The sequence below is a fragment of the Muntiacus reevesi genome, chromosome 5, assembly GCF_963930625.1.
Source record: "Muntiacus reevesi chromosome 5, mMunRee1.1, whole genome shotgun sequence".
NCBI lineage: Eukaryota > Metazoa > Chordata > Mammalia > Artiodactyla > Cervidae > Muntiacus > Muntiacus reevesi.
This window is the reverse complement of record NC_089253.1, coordinates 3,079,425-3,101,441: the sequence shown is the minus strand read 5'-3', so window position 1 is coordinate 3,101,441 and position 22,017 is coordinate 3,079,425. Positions and strand designations below refer to the sequence as shown.

At 40.2% G+C, this 22,017-nt stretch overlaps 1 protein-coding gene across 2 annotated transcripts in view; it reads left to right on the top strand.

Moving 5' to 3' along the window:
* FAT3 (FAT atypical cadherin 3) overlaps nt 1–22,017 on the top strand; it is a 624,278-nt gene that overhangs the window by 175,406 nt on the left and 426,855 nt on the right. For both annotated transcript variants that reach the window (XM_065936477.1, XM_065936476.1), the window contains exon 2: nt 14,873–15,187. In XM_065936477.1, the coding sequence (XP_065792549.1) occupies nt 14,873–15,187 (315 nt within the window). The remainder of the gene's footprint in view (nt 1–14,872; nt 15,188–22,017) is intronic.

The window sequence follows — 22,017 nt, the reverse complement described above, 5'->3', positions numbered from 1 at the left end:
TAATACTTGATTCTTGCATTTTATGCAATTTTTATTGTTGTTGTTCAGCCGCGAAGTCACACCTGACTCTACGAACCCATGGACTGCAGCATGCCAGGCTCCTTTATCCTCTCATCTCCCACAGTTTACTCAAATTCATATACATTGAGCTGGTGATGCTATTGTAGGCAATACTTGATCATAAAATACATATTGCCTTATAAAACAATAGTAATACTTTAAAAATATAATATAAAAGCAATAATTACTAGTATTTAAAGAGTACTTATTACATACCCTGGTGGCTCAGACCGTAAAGAAAGAGTCTGCGTGCAATGCAGAAGACCCAGGTTCAATCCCTGGGTCATGAAGATCCTCTGGAGAAGGGAATGGCTACACATTCCAGTCTTCTTGCCTGGAGAATTCCATGGACAGAGGCGTATAGCAGGCTGCAGTCCATTAGGTTGCAGAGAGTAGGACATGACTGAGTGACTAACACTTTCACACTTTCTATTATGTACTAGGCACTGTGCTAGGCATTTTAAATAGTAAACAATCTGTGTTTCCTACCTTTATCATAATAGTGAATTAAACACTTTTATTTTCTTTAAACCTCAAGTAACTTTATGAGGTGCCATCCCTACTTTATAGGTAAGGAAACAAGCAGAGAAGTTGTTATTTGCACAAGGGCACATCACTAGCAAATGACAGAGATAAAATCAAGACTTTTTACCTGAATTTTCACTATGCTTCCTGACTTAAAAATTAGGGTCATTTACAGTCAATTTATGGGGCTTCCCTGGTGGCCCAGCTGGTAAAGAATCTGCTTGCAGTGCAGGAGACCTGGGTTCGATCCCTGGGTTCGGAAGATCCCCTGGAGAAGGGAAAGGCTACCCACTCCAGTATTCTGGCCTGGAGAATTCCATGGACTGTATAGTTCATGGGGTCTATGAAGAGTCGGAAAGGGGGTCGCAAAGAGTCAGAACACGACTGAGCGACTTTCACTCACAGTCAATTTATCAGCCATTTTCTGCCTTTTTTTGGTCATCACCCTCAGTAAAAAATGCATTTAAATGCATTTTGTATCCTAGCCCACTGTACTCTCATTCTCACACATATAAGTTTTACAAAGCACTATTTATCCTTATTATACACAACACTGATTTTTCCTTCCTATTGTATTTCATTTAAAAAATACACAGATTGGACTTACTAAATTGATCTTAACTCAGTGACCATTACCAATTAAAATAAAAACATAATACACACTTGTTCTTTTCCTGTAGGAATAAACAATTCTATACACTGGATAAGTAATAAGACTCATATATGTAAAAGGATTTGCTTCTTACTCTTTCGAGGTGGTCTCATGAAGCGGTGTCATTTCATAATGCAAAGGTTACAGTGAAGGAGAAGCACATAATATGAATCATGTTGTCCAAATGAATTACTGCTGTCATCTGAATTAAAACAGATACATGGTTCCAAGTCAGAGTCCTAAGTGACTTGAACATTTCCATCAGAGATTGTGAATTATATGTAATGGAAGCTAAATAGTTGTAGTTTTTCATTTTAGAACAGCCGTAGCTGTCAGGTTCCGATCATACACAAAAGCCAGTTGTGCCATGAAAAATACAATGTAAGAGCCAAGAGACCGCCCAGACTCCAGGAATGAGCCAGACTTCTTGGGAGGTCAGTGCTCAGACTTGGGCATGGAGGCAGGAGGTCTAACTTATTTTAGTGATTTTTTTTCCACCCATCTCTTCTGGATGCTTCCCAGCGAATATGACCATTTATTTAATGGGCATTTGAAACCTTTCTGGTCTCTGCTCAGGGCTTTGGTTTGATAGCTAAAACAGAAGTTAGGTATTCCAGAGATCAACTGGTTGTGAACAACTGTTCCTTAGGAATTTAATATTGGTTCTCTGCAAGAAACCGTGTGAAGGACTGATCAGCCCTACTCACTAAAAATAAAGCATTTATTTATAGCTGGTTTAAAAATCCTGTGTCGGCATGTCTTTGAAGCATTCCTTGAACTGGTTATGAATAAATATATTACACATTTGCCTCCCCTTCCTTGCTATAATTTCTCTTTGCACAAGAACAGTTATCCCCTTCTCCGGGACTTTACGATCTTCATGACAAGATTTACCTGTTGGCACATTCCCCAGCAGGACCTCTCTGCGAATGGCTGCAGCTCAGGAATGGGTTTCCCTTTCATCCAGCTCGCACTGGCTGAGTGATTCTGTGTGTCAGGGACGGAGCAAGCAGAAGATGAATAAGACACTGGCCCCCTTTAAGACCCTCGTTGAGGTGTCAGACATACAAGGAAAACTGCAGAATGGGGTCTTCAGTGCCATAGTAATGGCGGCCACAAATGCAGCGGGAGAGTGAGTGGCCGAGTCTGGGTTGGGAGTTACTGACTTCACAGAGCCAGAAGCGCCGTCTGTGTCTCCAAGGTGGGAGGCTGCTTCTTCCAGGCCGCGGGGCCGACGTGAGCCGTTCTCAGGTGTCTGCAGTGTGCAGGTGGGTGGGCGCAGGGGGAGCAGATGGGACGGCGGAGATGGCCGCGGGGCGCTCGCTCGGCTGCACCGGGTCTCTCTGGGCCTGGCCCTCAGCCCTCTGCGGGAGAGGATGGCTCTGGCTGCTGCGCCCTCTGCAGCTGGCCTTGAACTTGGAGACTTTCTGCGGGAGGCCGAGCAGACGCTACAGGCGACCCGGGCCTTGGGGTGTGTTTGCACCGCCGTCCCAGCGCCTGGTCGCACACAGGCTGCACGCTGAAGCAGGACGTCCCGCGTGCGCCGCGGTCACTGCCCTCTCTGGCTGGCTCCGCAGCGGGCCAAGCTCGCCCACCTACCCTTCCTGCAGCCTCATGGAGGTTATGGAAGGCTATGCCAACCGGGGACATTAGACGTCTCAGTAGGGCCTCCTGCCTTCTTAATTAAACTTTCTTTTAGCAGCTCTTCCTGTTTCTGGTCTCCTGGGGCTAACTAGGTTGCTTTCTTTTTTTTTTCCTTTTTAGCGCGTTGCCATATGTTGGACGCTGTTAATGGAGTTATAATAATTCTCGGCTGGGTTCTTTCTGCGCAGCCATCAAAACTCCATTGGAAATAGAAACACCGTTCGCTCCTTCAACACATATTTAATGTTCAAGTATTTTGTGCACAAAGCGTCAGGGGCTCTGGAGGTGCTGGGTTCTGTGTGGAGTGAGACAGGAAGGACCCTTTCTGCCCTGGGGGATATTATAGTCTAATGTGGAGATAGGCACTAAGTCCAGAATTAAGGTCACCTGCCATGAAATCTGCTCCTCCAAAAGGCAAGTGCCTCTGTAACTACAGAGCATGCCTAAGACTGAGCAAATAGCAGGCCAGTATGGACCCTAATACAAAAATTCGGTAGGCAACTTGCAGTCCAGGATGATCTGAGAAATCCAGGGTTACTCCTGCATTCTATTTTAGTTTTTTTTTTTTTTAATTTATTTTATTGACAGATAGTTGATTTACAAAGTTGCATTAGTTTCTGTTGTACAGGAAAGTGATTCAGTTCTACATATACATGGATTCTTTGTTATATTAATCCCCCAAGTAGGACCTTGCTGTTTATCCATTCTCTACATAATACTTTGCATCTGCTAATCCCAAATTCCCAACCTGTCCCCAGCCACTCTCCCCTTGGCAATCACAAGTCTGCTCTCTATGTCTGTGTGTCAGTTTGTGTTTCATAGATAAGTGTATTTGTGTCACATGTTAAATTCCACATAGAAGTAATACCATATGGTATTTCTTTTTCCCTGCATCCTCTTTATTTTTTAAGCTGTTCTCCTTTTATCCCTGCATCCTCTTTAATACCACATTTCCCATGCTGTCCTTTGCTGTTGCAGCCTTCCTTAGGGACCTAGGAATTCAGCTCTATTGGACTATGCAGTGTAGACTCCTGAAAGGAGGAAGGGTGTGCAGTGAAGCCCGAGGCCTCCTTTCTGAACTCCCCTCCTCTCTGCCCTTTGATCCTCCTGTGTCCTTGGAAGCTACAAGGAGCTACCCTAAGTCTAACCTGCAGCCACATTTGTTGAGGGATACCTCCCAAAGACCAGTCTTACACATATTAATGTCAGTGACTCAATTTTCTTAGGATACTGAAAATTTATCAGTAATGGACATACACTGTCTATACCTAACTTCAGAACCGTTCTTGGGAGCCATTCACATACATATTTTAATCAGTATGTTAACAGAATATACTAAAATAATTTTCAAATTATCTTGAATTTTCACAGTAATGCAGAGGTCACGTTATTACTGCTTTATTTTTAGAGTTTCTAAAATAGTTGTTTCTGATTCCCTACATATTACTTGCATCACATTATGGGTAGTATCTTAATAAATGTTCTTACAAAGGGGAGAAAATTCAACATGATTTTTCATCTCCATGTTGAGAAAATGGCATAGCAGTTTGTTCACAAATCTCAATAATTTGTCCTAAAACTAACATTTACCTGTACTGCTATTTGCATAGCTTAGAATCACTAAGCACTTTTAAATATAGAAATTTTGGAAAAGAGTTCCTACCTGAGGCATAAAATCAGCATGGTAACAACACACTAGGCTTAATAGCAGCTTTTCTTTCTTCTTTTCACTTCTTCCTGTAAGTCAACAGCTACATATTTATCAAAAATGCAAGCCTTGTGCCTGCACACCCCGATGTTAAGGACTCCAGCTAGATGAGGAGTCTGCTTTTGTTTTCTTCTCAAAAGCTGGCCTAACAGCCTGAGTATTTATCTCTGTCTTGTCAGTGCCTCTGGTCCTGTCCACAGAGCAAGTGAGCACATTTCATCCCACTTATGAATAGAAGATGAATCCAGGGTGGCGTGCACGTGTCAGAGGTTAGAACCATTTAATGGGATGTAATGCGAATGAAAATTGGAAAACAATCCAAGGAATCTGTAGAAGATGAGAACTGGAGAAACTCAATTAGCTGAAACCAGACACTTCCCTCCTCTGGGCCCTGGTTTCTCTGGGCTATTGTAGGTGCTTATTTGGTTATAAATAGGAAAGCAAAGAGTTTATTGTTTCCACTGTAAAGAAAGGTAAGGTGGTTTCAAGGATTTTATTCATGTGCGTGTATAGTCCCTATAACCTAATCAGTCTAACTTAATTACCTAAGTACGGCATTGTCTGTGTAATTTCAGCAACACTGGTTAAAGGAAAAAGCAATCTAGTGAGATTTAACCTGAAAGGATGAAAGAAGACACAAGTCCTGGAGGGTGTTTTTCTCCTAGATAAGCTTTTATAAACTTGTCATGATAAACATAGTTATAAGTTTTTCAATCACATTCAGGAAAAAGCAACCACAATACCAAACTTGGACTCCAATCCAGCTTCCTTTGTTTACTCCATGCTTCACTTCCATCACCTAGAGTGTGTTTTTGCCAAGGGAATCATTTCAGCTTTTTGGGGTATCATGTATGCAGTTATCTGTGCAACTTCAGTAAAAATATTTTCTTGTAAATATCAACTCAGCTGTGAAAGTCAGAGTGAATTCACTTGTGAAAAAGAATAAGTGAGCTGTATGCTTTCATTGTTTTATTAGGAAGTTTCTGAAGGCTTTTGCTCCTTATGGAAAGGTATAACAGTGCTTAGTCGGGTCCAGCTCTGCAACCCTACAGACTGTAGCCCGCTGGGCTCCTCTGTCCTGACCTAGGGACTGAACCCATGTCTCCTGCATTGGCAAGTGGATTCTTTGCCACTAGTACCACCTGGAAAGCTCCCTGTGGAGTGGTAGATAAGAGCTTTGTATCTGGGTGAGTACACTGTGACTTGTAGTTGCCATATTCTGATACAGGCGAAATAAAAAAGAAAAAGGAAAAGTGTTCCTCTTAACTTGGAGAAAAAGTTTTCCAAAAGTGAAAATTTCCATAAAGAGCAAGTGGTGCAGTCCCATTTTTAAGAGTGAACTTTGTCCCACCCTGCATTGCTTTAAAGTAAGCACAAGAGCTTTTGTGAATATGTCTGTAGTACGCACTCCAAAGCATTAGCCCAGACATTTTGGTTCAGGAGATATTTCTTCAAGTCTAGTCTAATTCTTGGAAGTGAAAAGGGTTTCCTAAGCAAAACTTAAATTCCCAGTCGCAGATTTTTTTTTTTCTTTTTTTTTTTTTTGTATCTACAATTTGAGATCATGGATGCTAACTAAACTTATTGTGGTAAACATTTCACAGTGTATGTGAGTAAAGCCATTATGTCATATAGTACAGTAAATAAAGTACAGAAAGCTGAGCGCCAAAAAATTGATGCTTTTGAACTGTGGTGTTGGAGAAGACTCTTGAGAGTCCCTTGGACTGCAAGGAGATCCAACCAGTCCATCCTAAAGGAGATCAGTCCTGGGTGTTCATTGGAAGGACTGATGTTGAAGCTGAAATTCCAATACTTTGGCCACCTCATGTGAAGAGTTGACTCATTGGAAAAGACCCTGATGCTGGGAGGGATTGGGGGCAGGAGGAGAAGGGGACAACAGAGGATGAGATGGCTGGGTGGCATCACCGACCTGATGGACATGGGTTTGGGTAGACTCCGGGAGTTGGTGATGGACAGGGAGGCCTGGCGTGCTGTGATTCATGGGGTCACAAAGAGTCGGACATAACTGAGCGACTGAACTGAACTGAACTGAACAAAAACTAAAATACGACCTAATAAATGACTTAGCAAAGGGGCTTCATTAAATAAATGGTAAACATTGTGTGAGTATTTCAACAAGTATTTATTGAGCATGTAGTGTGTACTAGCCATTTCTCTAGGGTAGACAACAGTGATGCAACAGAGAAAACTCTTGTATGGAGGGAACTTATATTTTCTGTTAGTTGGCTAGTGGGCAAGTGGGCATTAAAAGCAAAATGTATAGAACTACAGGTATTGTTATGGAAAGCTGTTCAGTAGATGATAGTAAGTGAGGATCCACAGTTTCTGAGGAATATTCTGCTTTGGGGAGAAACTAACCTAGAGCAAAGGCAATACATCAAGGACATTAACAGTGATTATCTTTGGGTCATGAAATAATGAATGTTTTTAAAGCGTATTTATTTTGCATGTTTTCTTCTACAATGAAGTCTTTTTATTTTTAACACAAAGATTTACCTGGTAACCAATTTGAGTGCTCCGAAAGTTTTTGCTAATCAAAAGATTGCCTCTTTCTTTTTCTTCCTTCTTTTTCTCTTTTTCTTTCTCTTTCCTTCCTTCCTTCTTCCCTCCTCCCCCTTCCTTTTCTTTCTTTCTTCCTGTCTCTTCTTCTCTGTTGCTCTGTCTCCTATCACTGAAACACAGGAATAGATAGGAACTTCAGCTTCCCTCATAGACCTACTTCTTTGTTCCTCTGCAATGGTATCAGAAAGTATTTCTGTGTATCTAACCAAAATGTGTATGCTCATTTCTTCTAAAGAATCCAGCTAATTACTGCTCTTTGTGAAATAACCTCTGTGCATTTAGACACTCAACAAAACTACTTCTTGACTTTATTTCATGTTTCCTGAAATCATTTTCTCCATTGGTTTAAATTTCAACAGACTCTGGGACTCTGTGAGAGAAGGTGAGGGTGGGATGTTCTGAGAGAATAGCACTGAAACAAGTATACTATCAAGGGTGAAACAGATCACCAGCCCAGGTTGGATGCATGAGACAAGTGCTCAGGGCTGGTGCACTGGGAAGACCCAGAGGGATGGGATGGAGAGGGAGGTGGGGGCAGGGATCAGGATGGGGAACGCATGTAAATCCATGGCTGATTCACGTCAACGTATGGCAAAATCCACTACAATATTATAAAGTAATTAGCCTCGAACTAATAAAAATAAATAAAAAAAAATTAAAAAAAAATAAATTTCAACCTTCCTTTCTACTTGACTGTGTGAATCCAGTCATTGTGCTTAGGGATGGTATGCAAATTAGCATGGACCCCAGAAAGGCTCTGAGGCTGGAAACAATCTGGGATACAGTAAAGAAAAGAAAAACAAAACAATGAGAGCTGGATGTGTTGCTACAGATTGGTCCTCTGTCCACTTCCTGTTTTCAGGCTGTTGGCATCTGGTGCTAGCTACACAGACCAGATTTACTGTAGAGAGAGAACAGGTATACATTTTGAGTCCATTCAAAACTGGTCCTGAAAAGTTTGTCTTAAAAACAAAATCAAATACTGAGCATATGTTTACTGAGTTCATAGAACGTCCTGGGAGGCTTTTGAGCAGGCAGCAAAGTTTTAAAATTCCTGGGCCCCAAACAGACAAGGAGAGCTGTCCATTTTCATTAACTCCAAACAAAAGCTTGAAATCAGTCTGCAGTCTTTTGCCTTAATTTAATATGCTGCTCTCCAGCCTGAGCCTCGTGAAATAACATGGAATGAAGGCGACTTGCATTTCAGGACATAATTGTTTCCTGCAACTGGGCCGTGGCTTTTTCTTCTTCTGCAAAGATGAAAGATATCTCATCAACAGGAGTTGGTATGAAGAGGAGGGAACGGAGTAGAACAAAAGTGTCGGGGTGGATGAGAATCAGTGGATGAGTGGTCAGAGAGGGAGTGTGCCTTGCAGGCTCTCTTTTCGGGGGCCCAGGGCTTTAATTCCGACTGTCTGTGGTGTGAATCTGTGAACAATGCAATGTGTAAGTGAATGATAAAAGCCACTGATGTCTTCAAGAAGCGGCATCTTGGCTTCAAGCCTTGAAGATAATACCATGACACCATCCACATTCTTGGTAGTAAAGGGACAACTCCAAACTACACATGTTTTTTAAAAAACCTGTCTTATCCTCAGGGCACTTGGAGCTGGCGCTCTGTGACAATCTGAAGGAATGGGGTGGGAGGGAAGGTGGGAGGATGTTCAGGATGGGAGGACACGTGTATACCTGTGGCTGATTCGTGTTGATGTATGGCAAAAGCCATCATAATATTGTAAGGTACCTATCCTCCAATTAAAATAAATAAAAATTTTTTAAAAAAGAAAACTGTTTTATCAAACAGGATAGTTCACAGATGGACAGTTGACTTCCAGAGCTAGGTAACTCTGCATGTACACTAGAGAAATCTAAAACGGATGACAGGCTCGGTCTATCCCATTTTATTTTGCCTAGGGATCACAGGATGGCTGGATGACTCAGTTTTGTTTTTTTTTTCAAATGAAGCTATTTCTCAGAGTGCTTGTCTATAAAGAGCCAGACATCCCAACTTGCCTGCATTTACCAAATGTTATGATGTTATCCTTCATTTATTTATTCAACATTTACAGTGTTCCAAATTTCTATCCACCATCCTAGAATAGAGGAAAACAAGACAGAATGCTCTGTATTCATAGGGAGGCCATAGTAGATTGGTGAAGGGACAAAGTAAAGTGCTAAGACAAAAGCCGCCAGGATGCCCCAGACCCTGGCTGGCTGGGGGAGGGTGTTCTCTGAATCTGAAACTTCTTGCAGAACAGAGAAGGTGGTTTGGTTCCTGGAGGCAGGGACTGAAGGAGCAGAAAGTGCAGACACCTTTGTACAAAAGCAGAGGGGTGATGGGGTATTTAAGGAAGAAATTGTCTTTCAGTTCTCCTGGCCTCCAACCATTCCAGCATCTGAGAATCTTCTGAGGAGATATAAAAATGGATTCAGAATAATATGTTGAAACAACTTAAATAGAGGGAAGCAAGGAAACTATTGAATTTCCTGCTACCAAAGAGCTGATACCAACCCACTGTGAGGGATGCTGGGGCAGGGGATTGCCTTCTTTTTCATGATAATGGGCACATGTGGATAGATCAGCAGGCAGCTCCAGTAATGAAAAGAGAGTGTGCTCCGGGTTCACAGCTCCAGATTCCAGACCTGACTCTGACACTTGATTAGCTGGGTGATTCGCTTAAAATTTTCACTTTTAAAAGTGCTTTAAAGCATATGTTTAAGTACATTACGTGTCAGATATGTGACATATAAAGTGTATTAAAGTATATGCATATATAATATGTATATACTAAAATGTGTCTGAAGCATTTTGAATACCTATTTTAAGATTCTGTCCTCCCACGATTGCTTTGTGCGTCTTGGCTCATCCCATTTTAGCTGATGGCAGTTGATTTTAGTCTGTTTCAGAGTGGTAATGATTATAGGGATGACCATGGGTGTGAGTGGAGTGACCTGGGTTGAGCTATGAGGATAAAATCCCCATTCTTTCCCTAATTATCACCACACTCGGCTCAGAACAGTGATCCTTCCTAAGGCCATAAGAGCTTTATACAAGTCTAGGGATGAATAGGAAAAGAAAGAAAAATAGTATCTGTGTGATCCTGTTAAATAAAGGCAAGCAAAGTTTGGCTAAAAGGGATTATGAAGCCCATGAAAGAGTTCCATGTTCTCTCAGAAATAAAAGTACTAAGTGTTTGATTCTTGGAGAAATAAGCAATTTAAAAATACACTTAATGTTAACACTGGGGGAAGCTGGGTGAAGGTTGCCCAGGAACTCTAGTCCATTTCTTTGTACCTTCCTATTACTTTTATAATTATTTCAGAATAAAAAGTTATTACAAAATGTAAGTGCACTGAGAATTGGGAGTTAATATTTTGACTACCTGGGAGTAAGAATTAAAGATTATATGTGCACAAGGAAACAGGTAAATCTCTATCAGAAGTGTTTACAAAGAATATACCGCCAGGGTGATTTAAAGTTTTTCTTTGTGTGTCTTTTTTTTAACTGCCTCAGAATCTATAATACTTTTCCTGGCAGAGGGATTTTCATCATGTAATGTAGGCACAAGGCCACCAAAGCATTCCCTAAACCATTTGTTGGCAGTTTTTTTAGAGTAGTTGTAGATGTTTGGGTGTCATTTTTCTGGGGCAAGATATCATTTGACACCTTGGTTGCTCCATATGGAGATATGGCTGGAAAATGATGAGCTGAGTAACCCAGCCTGTGATAGTCATCTGCTTCGAACAGCTCCATCCATTTTTCCTCTCATCTCCAATACTCAGAGCTTAGTCGATAAGAACAAGGTATATATAGTTGTTTTTTTTTTTTTTTTTAATAATTTGTTTGTGAAAAAGAAAGAACAACTATAGCTGGCACATGCTTCATGCTGGGATCAACTTATTCCATTTCAAACTGTGCACAGCTCTAAGAAATAAATAAATACAGTTTATGTACCTGCTTATACTATTAAATATTGCTACCCAAATAATTCCAGTCTGCCTTTATTATACAGTGAGAAGAAATAGAAGGAGGAAAATTTTATAATCCTAAGCATATCTCAAAGAGTATAAAAAACTCCAACTGTATTTCTAAAGAACTTTTTAATGGGCATCTTCATAAATATCAACATAAAGTTGGGCATCTCAGTAGAGTCTATGTTGTGTATTTCTGTGATAGGTGAAATGTGAGAGGAAGGAGGTATCTGCATCTGGGATATTCCACCTAAGCCCTCTCTACTGAGCAGCACCCCCAGAAACTTGCTTCTAGAAGCTCACTGTAGACGGTTTATTTTTTTTAATTGTTGTTCAGTCACTCAGTTGTGTCCAACTCTTTGCAACCCCATGGACTGCAGCACGCCAGGCTCCCCTATCACTTCACTATCTCCTGGAATTTGCTCAGAGGAATGTCCATTGAATTGGTGACACTATCTAATCATCCTATCCTCTGCCACCTCCTTCTCCGTTTGCCTTCAGTCTTTCTGAGCTTCAGGGTCTTTTCCAATGAGTTGGCTCTTTCATCAGGTGGCCAAAGTATTGGAGCTTCAGCTTCAGCATCAGTTCTTCCAATGAATATTCAGGGTTGATTTCTTTTAGGATTGACTGGTATGATTTCCTTGCAGTCCAAGGGACTCTCAAGAGTCTTCTCCAACACCACAGTTCAAAAACATCAATTCTTTGGCTCTCAGCTTTCTTTGTAGTCCAACTCTCACATCCATACATGACTACTGGAAAAACCATACCCTTGACTATATGGACCTTTGTAAATAAAGTGATGTCTCTGCTTTGTAATATGCTCTCTAGGTTCATCATAGCTTTTCTTTCAAGGAGGAAATTCATGGCTGCGGTCACTGTCCATAGTGATTTTGGAGCCCAAGAAAATAAAGTCTGTTATTGCTTCCACTTTTTCCCCTCTGTTTCCATGAGTTGATGGGACCAGATGCTAATCTGTTACATGGGGAGGGAGGGGTAGGCAAAATCTGAGAGCATTTTAATTAGATTAAAAATGGGATGAAGAATACTTTTGGAAATAATGATTGTATTTGTTGTCTTGATGGTGGTGATGGTTCAAGGGTATCAAAACTTACAAATTGTTTTCTTTGAATGTGTACAGTTACTGTATGCCAATTATACCTCAATTGAAAAAAATAAAAAGGAATGCATGATAGTAATAAAAAAAAAAGCAATGGGCTTATATGATTTTGGCAGTCTTTGGAAACCTCAGAAGTGAGTTTTTGCTTGATAGAAAAGCTCATGTGGATTTCCATTTTTTAATTGTGACCATGTGGATCATAATTAGCTGTGAAACATTGAAGAAAGTGATGAAATGCTTTCACTGGGTATTAGTTGCTTTATATGGTTAATATGGAGCCTTGGATGAATCTTAAAATAATTGTCAACACATTTCACAGTCATTCTTTTCCTTTTGTCCTCGGATTTTTGGATCAGGACTGATGCCGGAACACTGTGTTCCAAGATACTCATTTGCACTTCTACTTAATGAGTGAATAGCCATAAACTTATTTCATATTAATGAGAGAATTCTAGCTTCTAGAGGACATGTCTGATGTTTCATTAAAAAATAGAGTAAAATTTCACCCATATATTTTAATTTACATTAGTGGGTGCCTTTCATCCAAGGACTTTTCAAAATCACCTAAATGTCCAAAGCCAGTAATACACCATCCCCCAGTTTGACAGGTGTAAGAAAAGAGATTTAAGTGATTTCCAGGGACCACAGAGCAATTCTGTGACTACAAATCTCTGTGTGTGTGTGTGTGTGTGTGTGTGTGTATGCAGATGCATGCTTGCTGTCTGTGCATGTGAGTGCATGCATGGTGGGTGATCAGGCAAGGTACAGATAAAGCTGATCTCACTTCTCTGATTTTGTTCCTTGTTGAATTAAGTTTTCTTCTTAATGGACTAACTTTGCTGTTCCCCAAACCGACCAGATATTTTCATGAAAAGGTATCGTGGGCAGTCACAAAGACCAAGCAACAATATGCCACATGACTGGAGAAGAAAATAATATCTAACAAGATTTTCCATCCCAAACTCTCTCCTCTCCTCGCCCTTACTTTGGGGTGTGATTACTATTTGCAAGGCTTTGGGGTATTTATTTTGATTCATCTTGGTTTTACACATACTCAGCATCTATTAACACTATAATATGTTGCAAACTTTGTGCCAAACACTTGACATGCATTTAATTACATGATCACCATGGTATTGAAATATGGGTGCTAAAACTAGGCTTGCTGAGTTTAAACACATTGTTCAGGGTTAAAGAGGTAGCAAGTAGTGGAGTCTGGATTTCAAAGTGGAATATTCAAGGCAGGCAGACCTGGGTTCTCCAATTAGCCATGCAACCTGGAACACATTACGTACTCACATTTGAGACTTAATGCCCTCATTTATGAGAGAATTATAAAGTTTGCAGGGTTCTTTGGTGGATAACTTTAGAGCCAAAACTTCAACATCAGTTGTACGATCTCCCTTTGAATAACTTAGCTATTCTGAATTTTAGGCAACTCTCTTCTGGCCTAACTGCTTCTGGACAGATGCTCTCCTCCCTCCCAGGTAATACGCTTGGCAGTTTGCTTAGTCAGAATCTGTAGGCCAGATTATGTGCCTAATGTGGTCAAAACCCTGGCAGGAGAACCAAGGATAGAGGATTCAGGCCAGAGTTGGAGAACTGCTTCTTCACCCCATCCATGGATGTTTTTTACAGTATAACAGTTTACAGGAATTCCATGCTTTTCATGAGTATCCTAATTACTTCTAAAGATTTTATAAGCTGAGCCCCAGGGTTTTCCCTTTACAGTGGTAAGTACTTAAGAGTTCTTGTAGTAAGTTTCTGCAGCTTTGGTGTTTTGGGTGAGAGTTGTAATGATATTCAGGAACACTGTGTTTTCCTTTGACTTTTCTGGCATATGTTTGATTTCCTGTTTGGCGCTTGTTTCAACCCTGAAATGAGAAAGGTAGGAAGGAGCAGGCTGGGCATTTGCTGCTCCTAATTTAAAATGCTTGTCCTCGAATATCCCTCAAAGTGGCTCAGAGTTTATTTGGGGCCCTCTGTAGAGTTCTTGAGGGACCTGGAGCTCATGCAGAAAGTATGTTGGTATGGATTACAGTGTCTTCTCTGATTCTTTTGGAATAACTGTGACATTTGATTTGTAGGGAAACTGCATCAAGGAGGCTTATATTTTTGCATGCAAAGCATTTTCCATCCCAATAGACTAAAGAACAACTTGAAAGGTCTTTTTCACTTTTGTGAATGAACAGATAAAATATTGTGTCCTGGGAAAGCTTTTGGTTGCATAAGAAATCAATGCAACCTCAGGTTAAGTGGAAATATTGGTGTGATTGTGCACTGATTTCCCATGCATCATGCGAAGTGTTTTGACCTCTGGCCCACTCTCTTCCCATTTTCCCAGTTGTCTCGTGTGTGTGTATATGTTTTGTCCATACCGGAAATTCAAATAAAATATTTGTGAATGTGATTATACGTCTCAAATGGTGGACGAACTAGTTAGTATAGTTTTGCGGAAAATAATGTTCTGATGTAAAGAGAAGCATCTTGAGTTTGTATTTTTTTTTTCATTTGCCTTTCCTCCTTAGCTCAGCCCTTCTCTATTGGAGATGATTGGCTTGGTCCCCTCCTGGTCTGCTGTCTCAGTCACTCTTTCCCTTCTTTCTCGCAGGAGTCGTCTCTACTGCAGACATTCTCGATCGAGAGACAACGGGGTCTTACTGGCTGACTGTATATGCCACAGATAGGGGTGTTGTTCCACTCTATTCCACTATTGAGGTCTACATTGAAATTGAAGACGTGAATGACAACGCCCCGCTGACCTCGGAACCTATTTATTATCCTGTTGTCATGGAAAACTCTCCAAAGGATGTATCTGTCATTCAGATCCAGGCTGAGGACCCTGACTCTAGTTCCAATGAAAAACTGACCTATAGGATTACAAGCGGGAATCCTCAGAACTTTTTTGCCATCAACATCAAAACAGGTAAGGGAATGCTTGTGTGACTTTTTTTTTCAGTTGTTCGTCCACCTTTTAAATTCACAACTCTGGTACTTGCTGTGTCCTTTTATTTATTTCATGGTGTGGAGAAGAGCATCCTTCTTTCTGGAAACAGTTTCTGAAAAGGTGAATGTTCTACCAGTCTGTTTCGTTTTAACCTCAGCTGAATGGAAGTGAAGTGATCTAACAGAAATTAAGAGGCTTTCTCAGGAAGCCTTAGGTTTGCTTTAGTCATAATTATAAAAAATGTCTCCCAGAACATTCAGAGAGCTGGCTGCTTGCTCTGTCTTTCTTAGGAGAACATAACCTAGGCTATGCTGAGTTCTGTGGCTATCTGGTTTTGTGATGCCTCTCCTTCCAAACTCCTCCGTTGCTTGGCCTTAATCCAGCTCATTATAAATAATCTCCTTAAAGCCTTAACTTTAAGCCCCAGATTGTTGTGATTTCTGTACTACCCATCAATGAAGTGTTATGTTTAGAAGAACTTCCAGTATCTAAATCTTTACATAAAACACATATTTTTAATTTTCTGGGTTTTTGCTTAAAAAGTTTCTAGAGATTGCTGAAGACTATACTTGCTGGCTACAGATCAGAAAGCACAGGCGTGGAGTTGGTTGAATGCATTCCGAAGCAAGTATATAGCAGTAGAAAAAATGCTTTGTGGAGTAAATCTCAGAAGTTTGTTACTTTCTTGTGATTTGCCTCTTTTTGATATGTACAAGCGATTGAAATACTCAGTGAGAGCTGAGATGGATACAGTTTTAATTAATTGAAATTTAGAAGAATGTAAAGATATTCTTTCTGTTTCCCTCTGGGCAAGTTGATGTTGGTCAAAAGTTAGGCTGGGTGATGGAAAGGTGTTGGTGGGGACATGTTCTGCTTTCCTGACAAAGTCCTGATGAAGTTGATAGTCATTTTTCCTGCCTGTGTTTGTTCAAGTAGAAACATACAGCTGACCCCAAGCATTTTATAAGTGCCAGATTCCCATTAGCATCATTTAAAAAGAATGCCAAGGGTTTTTTTTTTTAACTATTGATTTTTTTTTTCTAACTATGAGTAGGTTAGTCATTTTGTTAAGCAGAATTCAGCATTTGAATAGCTTTGAATCCGGATCCAGCCCTGATTTGCTTAGAAGACAGAGTAGTCACCAGCCATCAGTGTCTGATTGAGGCCTCCCTGAACATGAGGGAGGGCCCGGAGAGCTGGCGCCACGCCCGTCCCTTCAGCACCCCCTTAGACCCATGCATGTGAGGATGCCCGCCCTCTTGATTCACTTCTCACTGTAGCCAAGGACTCTGCAATACTGTGGAAGAGAAATGAACTCAAATACTTTAGCAAATTAAGAAGAAGAAAGGACAAAGACAAAAAACGTCACAGAAAAGAAGTTGAGGACATGGCCGTCTTCACATTTCACAGCCCCTGTGGAATCTGAAACACCCCAGCTAGATTCTGAGTTTTCTCTCTTGATTCCTTGGCATTTGAGTCAGTGAGGGTAAACCCAGTGCCCTGTTTTACGAAAGATACTGCACAAGGCCAATGTCAGCTGGTCTCTTCCTGCACTTGTGGGCTGAAATTAAGGGAAGAATAAACGTCACAGGGAAGAATTTGGGTTGGAGGTGAAGACCGTAGAATGAACATTATTTGCAGAGAAGAACATGTAGACTCCTGTAACTAAAGATGTCTTTTATAAAGCTTTGAAAAGTCTATGCATACATTTTCGGAAAGTCCTGTATTATCAAAATTTGGACTGCATTACATGATAGGAATCTTCATCATAGTTATAATTTCCCTGTCCTTGTTGTAGATTTTTAAAAAGGATTTGTGCCAAGAATGACATTTTTTAGACCAACTTTTCTAGTAGTCTAAAAGGAATGCATGGCACACTTTGTAATTCTCAGACACATGATAAGAAAACATTGGATTTTGTTTCTCCGTTTAGTCATTCACCAAGCATGTACTGTGCCTTCTGGTTTACAAACAAGATCTAATATATAAACTTAGGAGATGGCCCAAGCTTATCAGGGACCCAAAGGTAAATGAAGTTAATAACATGACAAGCGTTCATGGTGGAGTGAAAGTAAAGTGAGAGGGTGGGGCAGGTGAGGGTGGTGGTCAGGGAGTACTTCATGGAGGAGGTAACATTTGGGGTTCGAAGTCCTGCTTTTCAGAACCTTGCTCTGTACATCTAACTGGGAAGCACCATCAACTGCAGAGAAAAACATAGACTAAATCAGACTCTCTGTGCTTTATGAGCTTGGGCAAGTTATTGAACCTCTCTGAAGTTCATTTTTTAGTGAGAAAGGATTGTTGCAAGGGTTAGAGAGGTTCTCATGTGAAGTGATTACCACAGTGGCTGGCACATTGAAGCTGCGCAGAGGAAGTTGATACCCCATCCTGACTGCTGTAACTGATTACAGGCATGCCATTTAATCTCCTAGGGCCTCTAGTTCTTACCTAGAGAAGGAAAATGCCTTGCTTTCTTCACACGAATTGCTCATGAAGTTTCAATGTCATGAGGTGTTTGAAGGCCATTGGTGAACTACAAATCTCCAAAAGAATCATGTTATTACTGTTCCTATTTCTGTTGAGGTTCAGGGAACCAAGGAGCCTGGTGTGACTCTTGTTAAATGTGTTTCTCTAATAATGTTGTCCATGGAGAAATTTCCATCCAATTCAACAAACCCTCCAATGAGGTGCTTTAGTTTCGGGCATACTTCTTGTTTCTCTAAAGCCCTTTGTCTGCAATGGTTACATTAATGTAACATTTTTTCAGGAATGCAGGGGAGATGTACCTAACTGGTATACTTAGGTAAGATTTATGGTTTAGATTTTTTCAACTAGATATGGACTCTGGTAAACTGACCTTTCATTCCTCTGTGGTAGAGCTGAAATTTATAGAGTTTCGTTTTGCTTTGGCAATGTGCTCCATAATAAATAAGGATTAAAATGATTAATGCAAACTCAAATAATGTCAATGCTTAGGGTCCACAGCTTGCAGCAGATAATAGATGTCCTGACCTCGAGAAAGAAGAGAGAAAGATTTCTCTGATGAACACTCTGTTCTCTACCTAAGGAACTGTTTTGTTTTGTTTTTCCTACCAGACCTAAAATCACTTAAAGTCAGTAGTCTGTGGACTTTCTCCAATAATTCCTGTGGCTTAAGAAGGAAAACAAAAGCTGCAATGCTCCTAGGTCCTTTCTGGTGTGTGCAGAGAACCCTTGATTGATTCCAGGCTGAGCAGTTGATTTCAATCAAAGGCCGCTTCCAAGCAGGCTCCTGCCATAGCTCGTCAGTAACTGGAGCCCTGCCCACGTGTTCCGAGCCGGGGACACCCAGCAGGCTGGCGCTCACCTGTCTCTCTGGCTGAGCAGGAACTCGAATGCTTTCTTCCAGCATTTGTAGTGAAATCCAAGCTGGCCGCTGAGTGGTGGTCCAGGCTGATTCAGGGAACAGGTGTGGGAAGTTCCTCTGGAATTTCAGAGTGTTTACTGTAGTCTTGTCTACCGGATGGAGGCCATTTAGCACAGTGCCAGCATGCGGGCATTTAGTAAAGCGCTCAATAAATGTTGTTATTATTATTAGTCATCCTGTATTCCTCACTAGAGTTGTTTGTGTAAGTTGCAAGCATACTGCTCCCCCGCCCCACTGTCTTTATATATGTGTATATATACACACACATATATATACATATAGATGCATATAAATACATATAGATACATACATATATATACACACACATATATACATGTAGATGTATGTAAATACATATAGATACATACTATATATACACACACACATATATACATGTATATGTATATAAATACATATAGATACATACATATATATACACACATATATATATATACCTGTAGATGCATGTAAATACATATAGATACATACATATATACACACACACATATATACATGTAGATGCATGTAAATACATATAGATACATACATATATACACACACACATATATACATGTAGATGTATGTAAATACATATAGATACATACATATATACACACACACACATATACATGTAGATGCATGTAAATACATATAGATACATACATATATATACACACACACACATATACATGTAGATGTATGTAAATACATATAGATACATACATATATATACACACACATATATACATGTAGATGTATGTAAATACATATAGATACATACATATATACACACACACACATATACATGTAGATGTATGTAAATACATATAGATACATACATATATACACACACACACATATACATGTAGATGTATGTAAATACATATAGATACATACATATATATACACACACACACATATACATGTAGATGTATGTAAATACATATAGATACATACATATATATACACACACATATATACATGTAGATGTATGTAAATACATATAGATACATACATATATATACACACACACATATACATGTAGATGTATGTAAATACATATAGATACATACATATATATACACACACACATATATACATGTAGATGTATGTAAATACATATAGATACATACATATACACACACATATACATGTAGATGTATGTAAATACATATAGATACATACATATATACACACACACACATATATACATGTAGATGTATGTAAATACATATAGATACATACATATACACACACATATATACATGTAGATGTATGTAAATACATATAGATACATACATATACACACACACATATACATGTAGATGTATGTAAATACATATAGATACATACATATATACACACACACACACATATACATGTAGATGTATATAAATACATATAGATACATACATATATATACACACACATATATATTCCTTTTCTGATTCTTTTCCATGATAAGTTATTATAAGATATTAATGGGCTTCCCTGGTGGCTCGCTGAATATGGTTCCCTAAGCTATACAGTAGGTCCTTGTTGTTTATCGATTTTGTATATAGTAGCATGTATCTGTTAGCCCCAAACTCCTCATTTATCCCCCCTTTTCCTCTTTGATAACCATCATTTTGGTGTCTGTGTCTGTTTTGTAAATGAATTCATTTGTATCCACTTTTTGGATTCCACCTGTAAGTGATATGGTGCGATATGATGCGTGTTCTCTGTCTGGTTTACTTCACTTAGTGTGATAAGCTCTAGGTCTGTGCATGATGCTGCAAAGAGACATACGTGAAGTGGTGTCTTCCCTTCCTAGTCAGTGTAGCCCTGGAACCTTCCACCGGGTTTTATAAAGTGTTAAGTGGACGGCTGTGTGCCACTGCTCTTCTAGACCTCAGGCATTGGTGGAATGGATGATGGAACAGAAGTATAAGACATTACTGCATTTAGAGGATTTATTCTCTTGGGAAAAAATAGGCCCATCATGCATACAATGCATTTTAGCAAGAATGTAAGGCAGATTATTTAAAAAAAAAAAGGCCAAACTCTGTGGAATATAACCTGTGAAGAGAGGAATGCGTCAGGGTGGGGCAGAGGTCAATGCTGGCTGGAGCGGGAGAGGATGGTGTGAGGACTTGAAGACCCCTGACGTGGGAGGCCTGAGGAATGGATCAGTGTGCAATGAGAGAAATGAGAAAATTACTCAGGGACTGTGGACACGTTAAGCTGACCTTGGAAGCCCATCCGTTGCTACTTGAGCTAGTTGGACAGGCTTTATATCATTAGAGAAGGAATTTTAAAAGACTTATAAATGTCTGGAATGTTGGAAGATATTAGAAGTAGCAACTGTGCACATCTTTTTTATTTTTGTTTGAAAATATTTAGATCTTTTAAAGCCTTGGGTTTTACGTCTACCCTCTGAGAAGCCTCATAAAATAATTTTTTAGAGAGGAAAAAGCATGCCTAAGAGAAACCCCTTTATTCTTTGCTTTGCCTCTGTTAAACGTCCAACCAGGGTTAGCTTATTCTCTGTTGACACCCTGGATCTCTGGCAGTGAGCCTTACTTAATCCAGGCCTTTTGATGGTGACTATCCAGGGCATAGACTTTCTAAACTCCTTCCTGCAGTTGTGATGTCTCCCTTTGGCCCATGTTCTGGCTGATGGCATCTCCACCTACCTTTGAGAGGAGGTGGAGGCTCAGCTTTCTTTCGCTTTGTGTGAGCCTCTTGGCATTGACCTGACCAAAGAACCCTGGTGTGTAGGAAGATTTGCTGTCATCTCTTCTCAGGGAAGTTGAGAGAAAGAGATTCTCTTCAAAAGCATGACTGCCGTAGGAATATATCAAAGCCTAAACTTACCTATTGATTCCCTTGGGCTTAGACAGTTTCCCTATACAAATGGGAGGGATAAATTATTAAAACATTGGATGTCATTAGTTTCTAAACTAACTCTGATCAGCTTGGGACTTTCCTGTGGTTCATTTGTTAAGACACTACGCTTCCTGCTTCCAGTGCAGGGGACGTGAGTTCGATCCCTGGTGGGGTAGCTAAGATCCCATGTGTCCTGCAGCGTGGCCAAAACACATACATAAATAAAAAGCAGCAGTGTGCCTTCTGGTATGTGGTTTAAGACAGATCTGGAACATGTTACCCAGAGGGGTAACTGAGAGAGGAAACTCCAGACCATACTTCAGCATGATGATAACTGCTTGGTAAGCTTGTTAGACTACAGATGCCTAGGGTGGAGCTCAATAATTTACATTTCTAAGCAAGTCCTGTGTGATGCTGACATTGCTTACCTGAAAGCTTGGTTCCCAAGCTTCAGGACTTCAGTATCCAAAGAGAAACCAAAGAGGGAGGTAACAGTGCTGAGGGATGTACCTGAGACAGTCCCAACTTTAAAGGT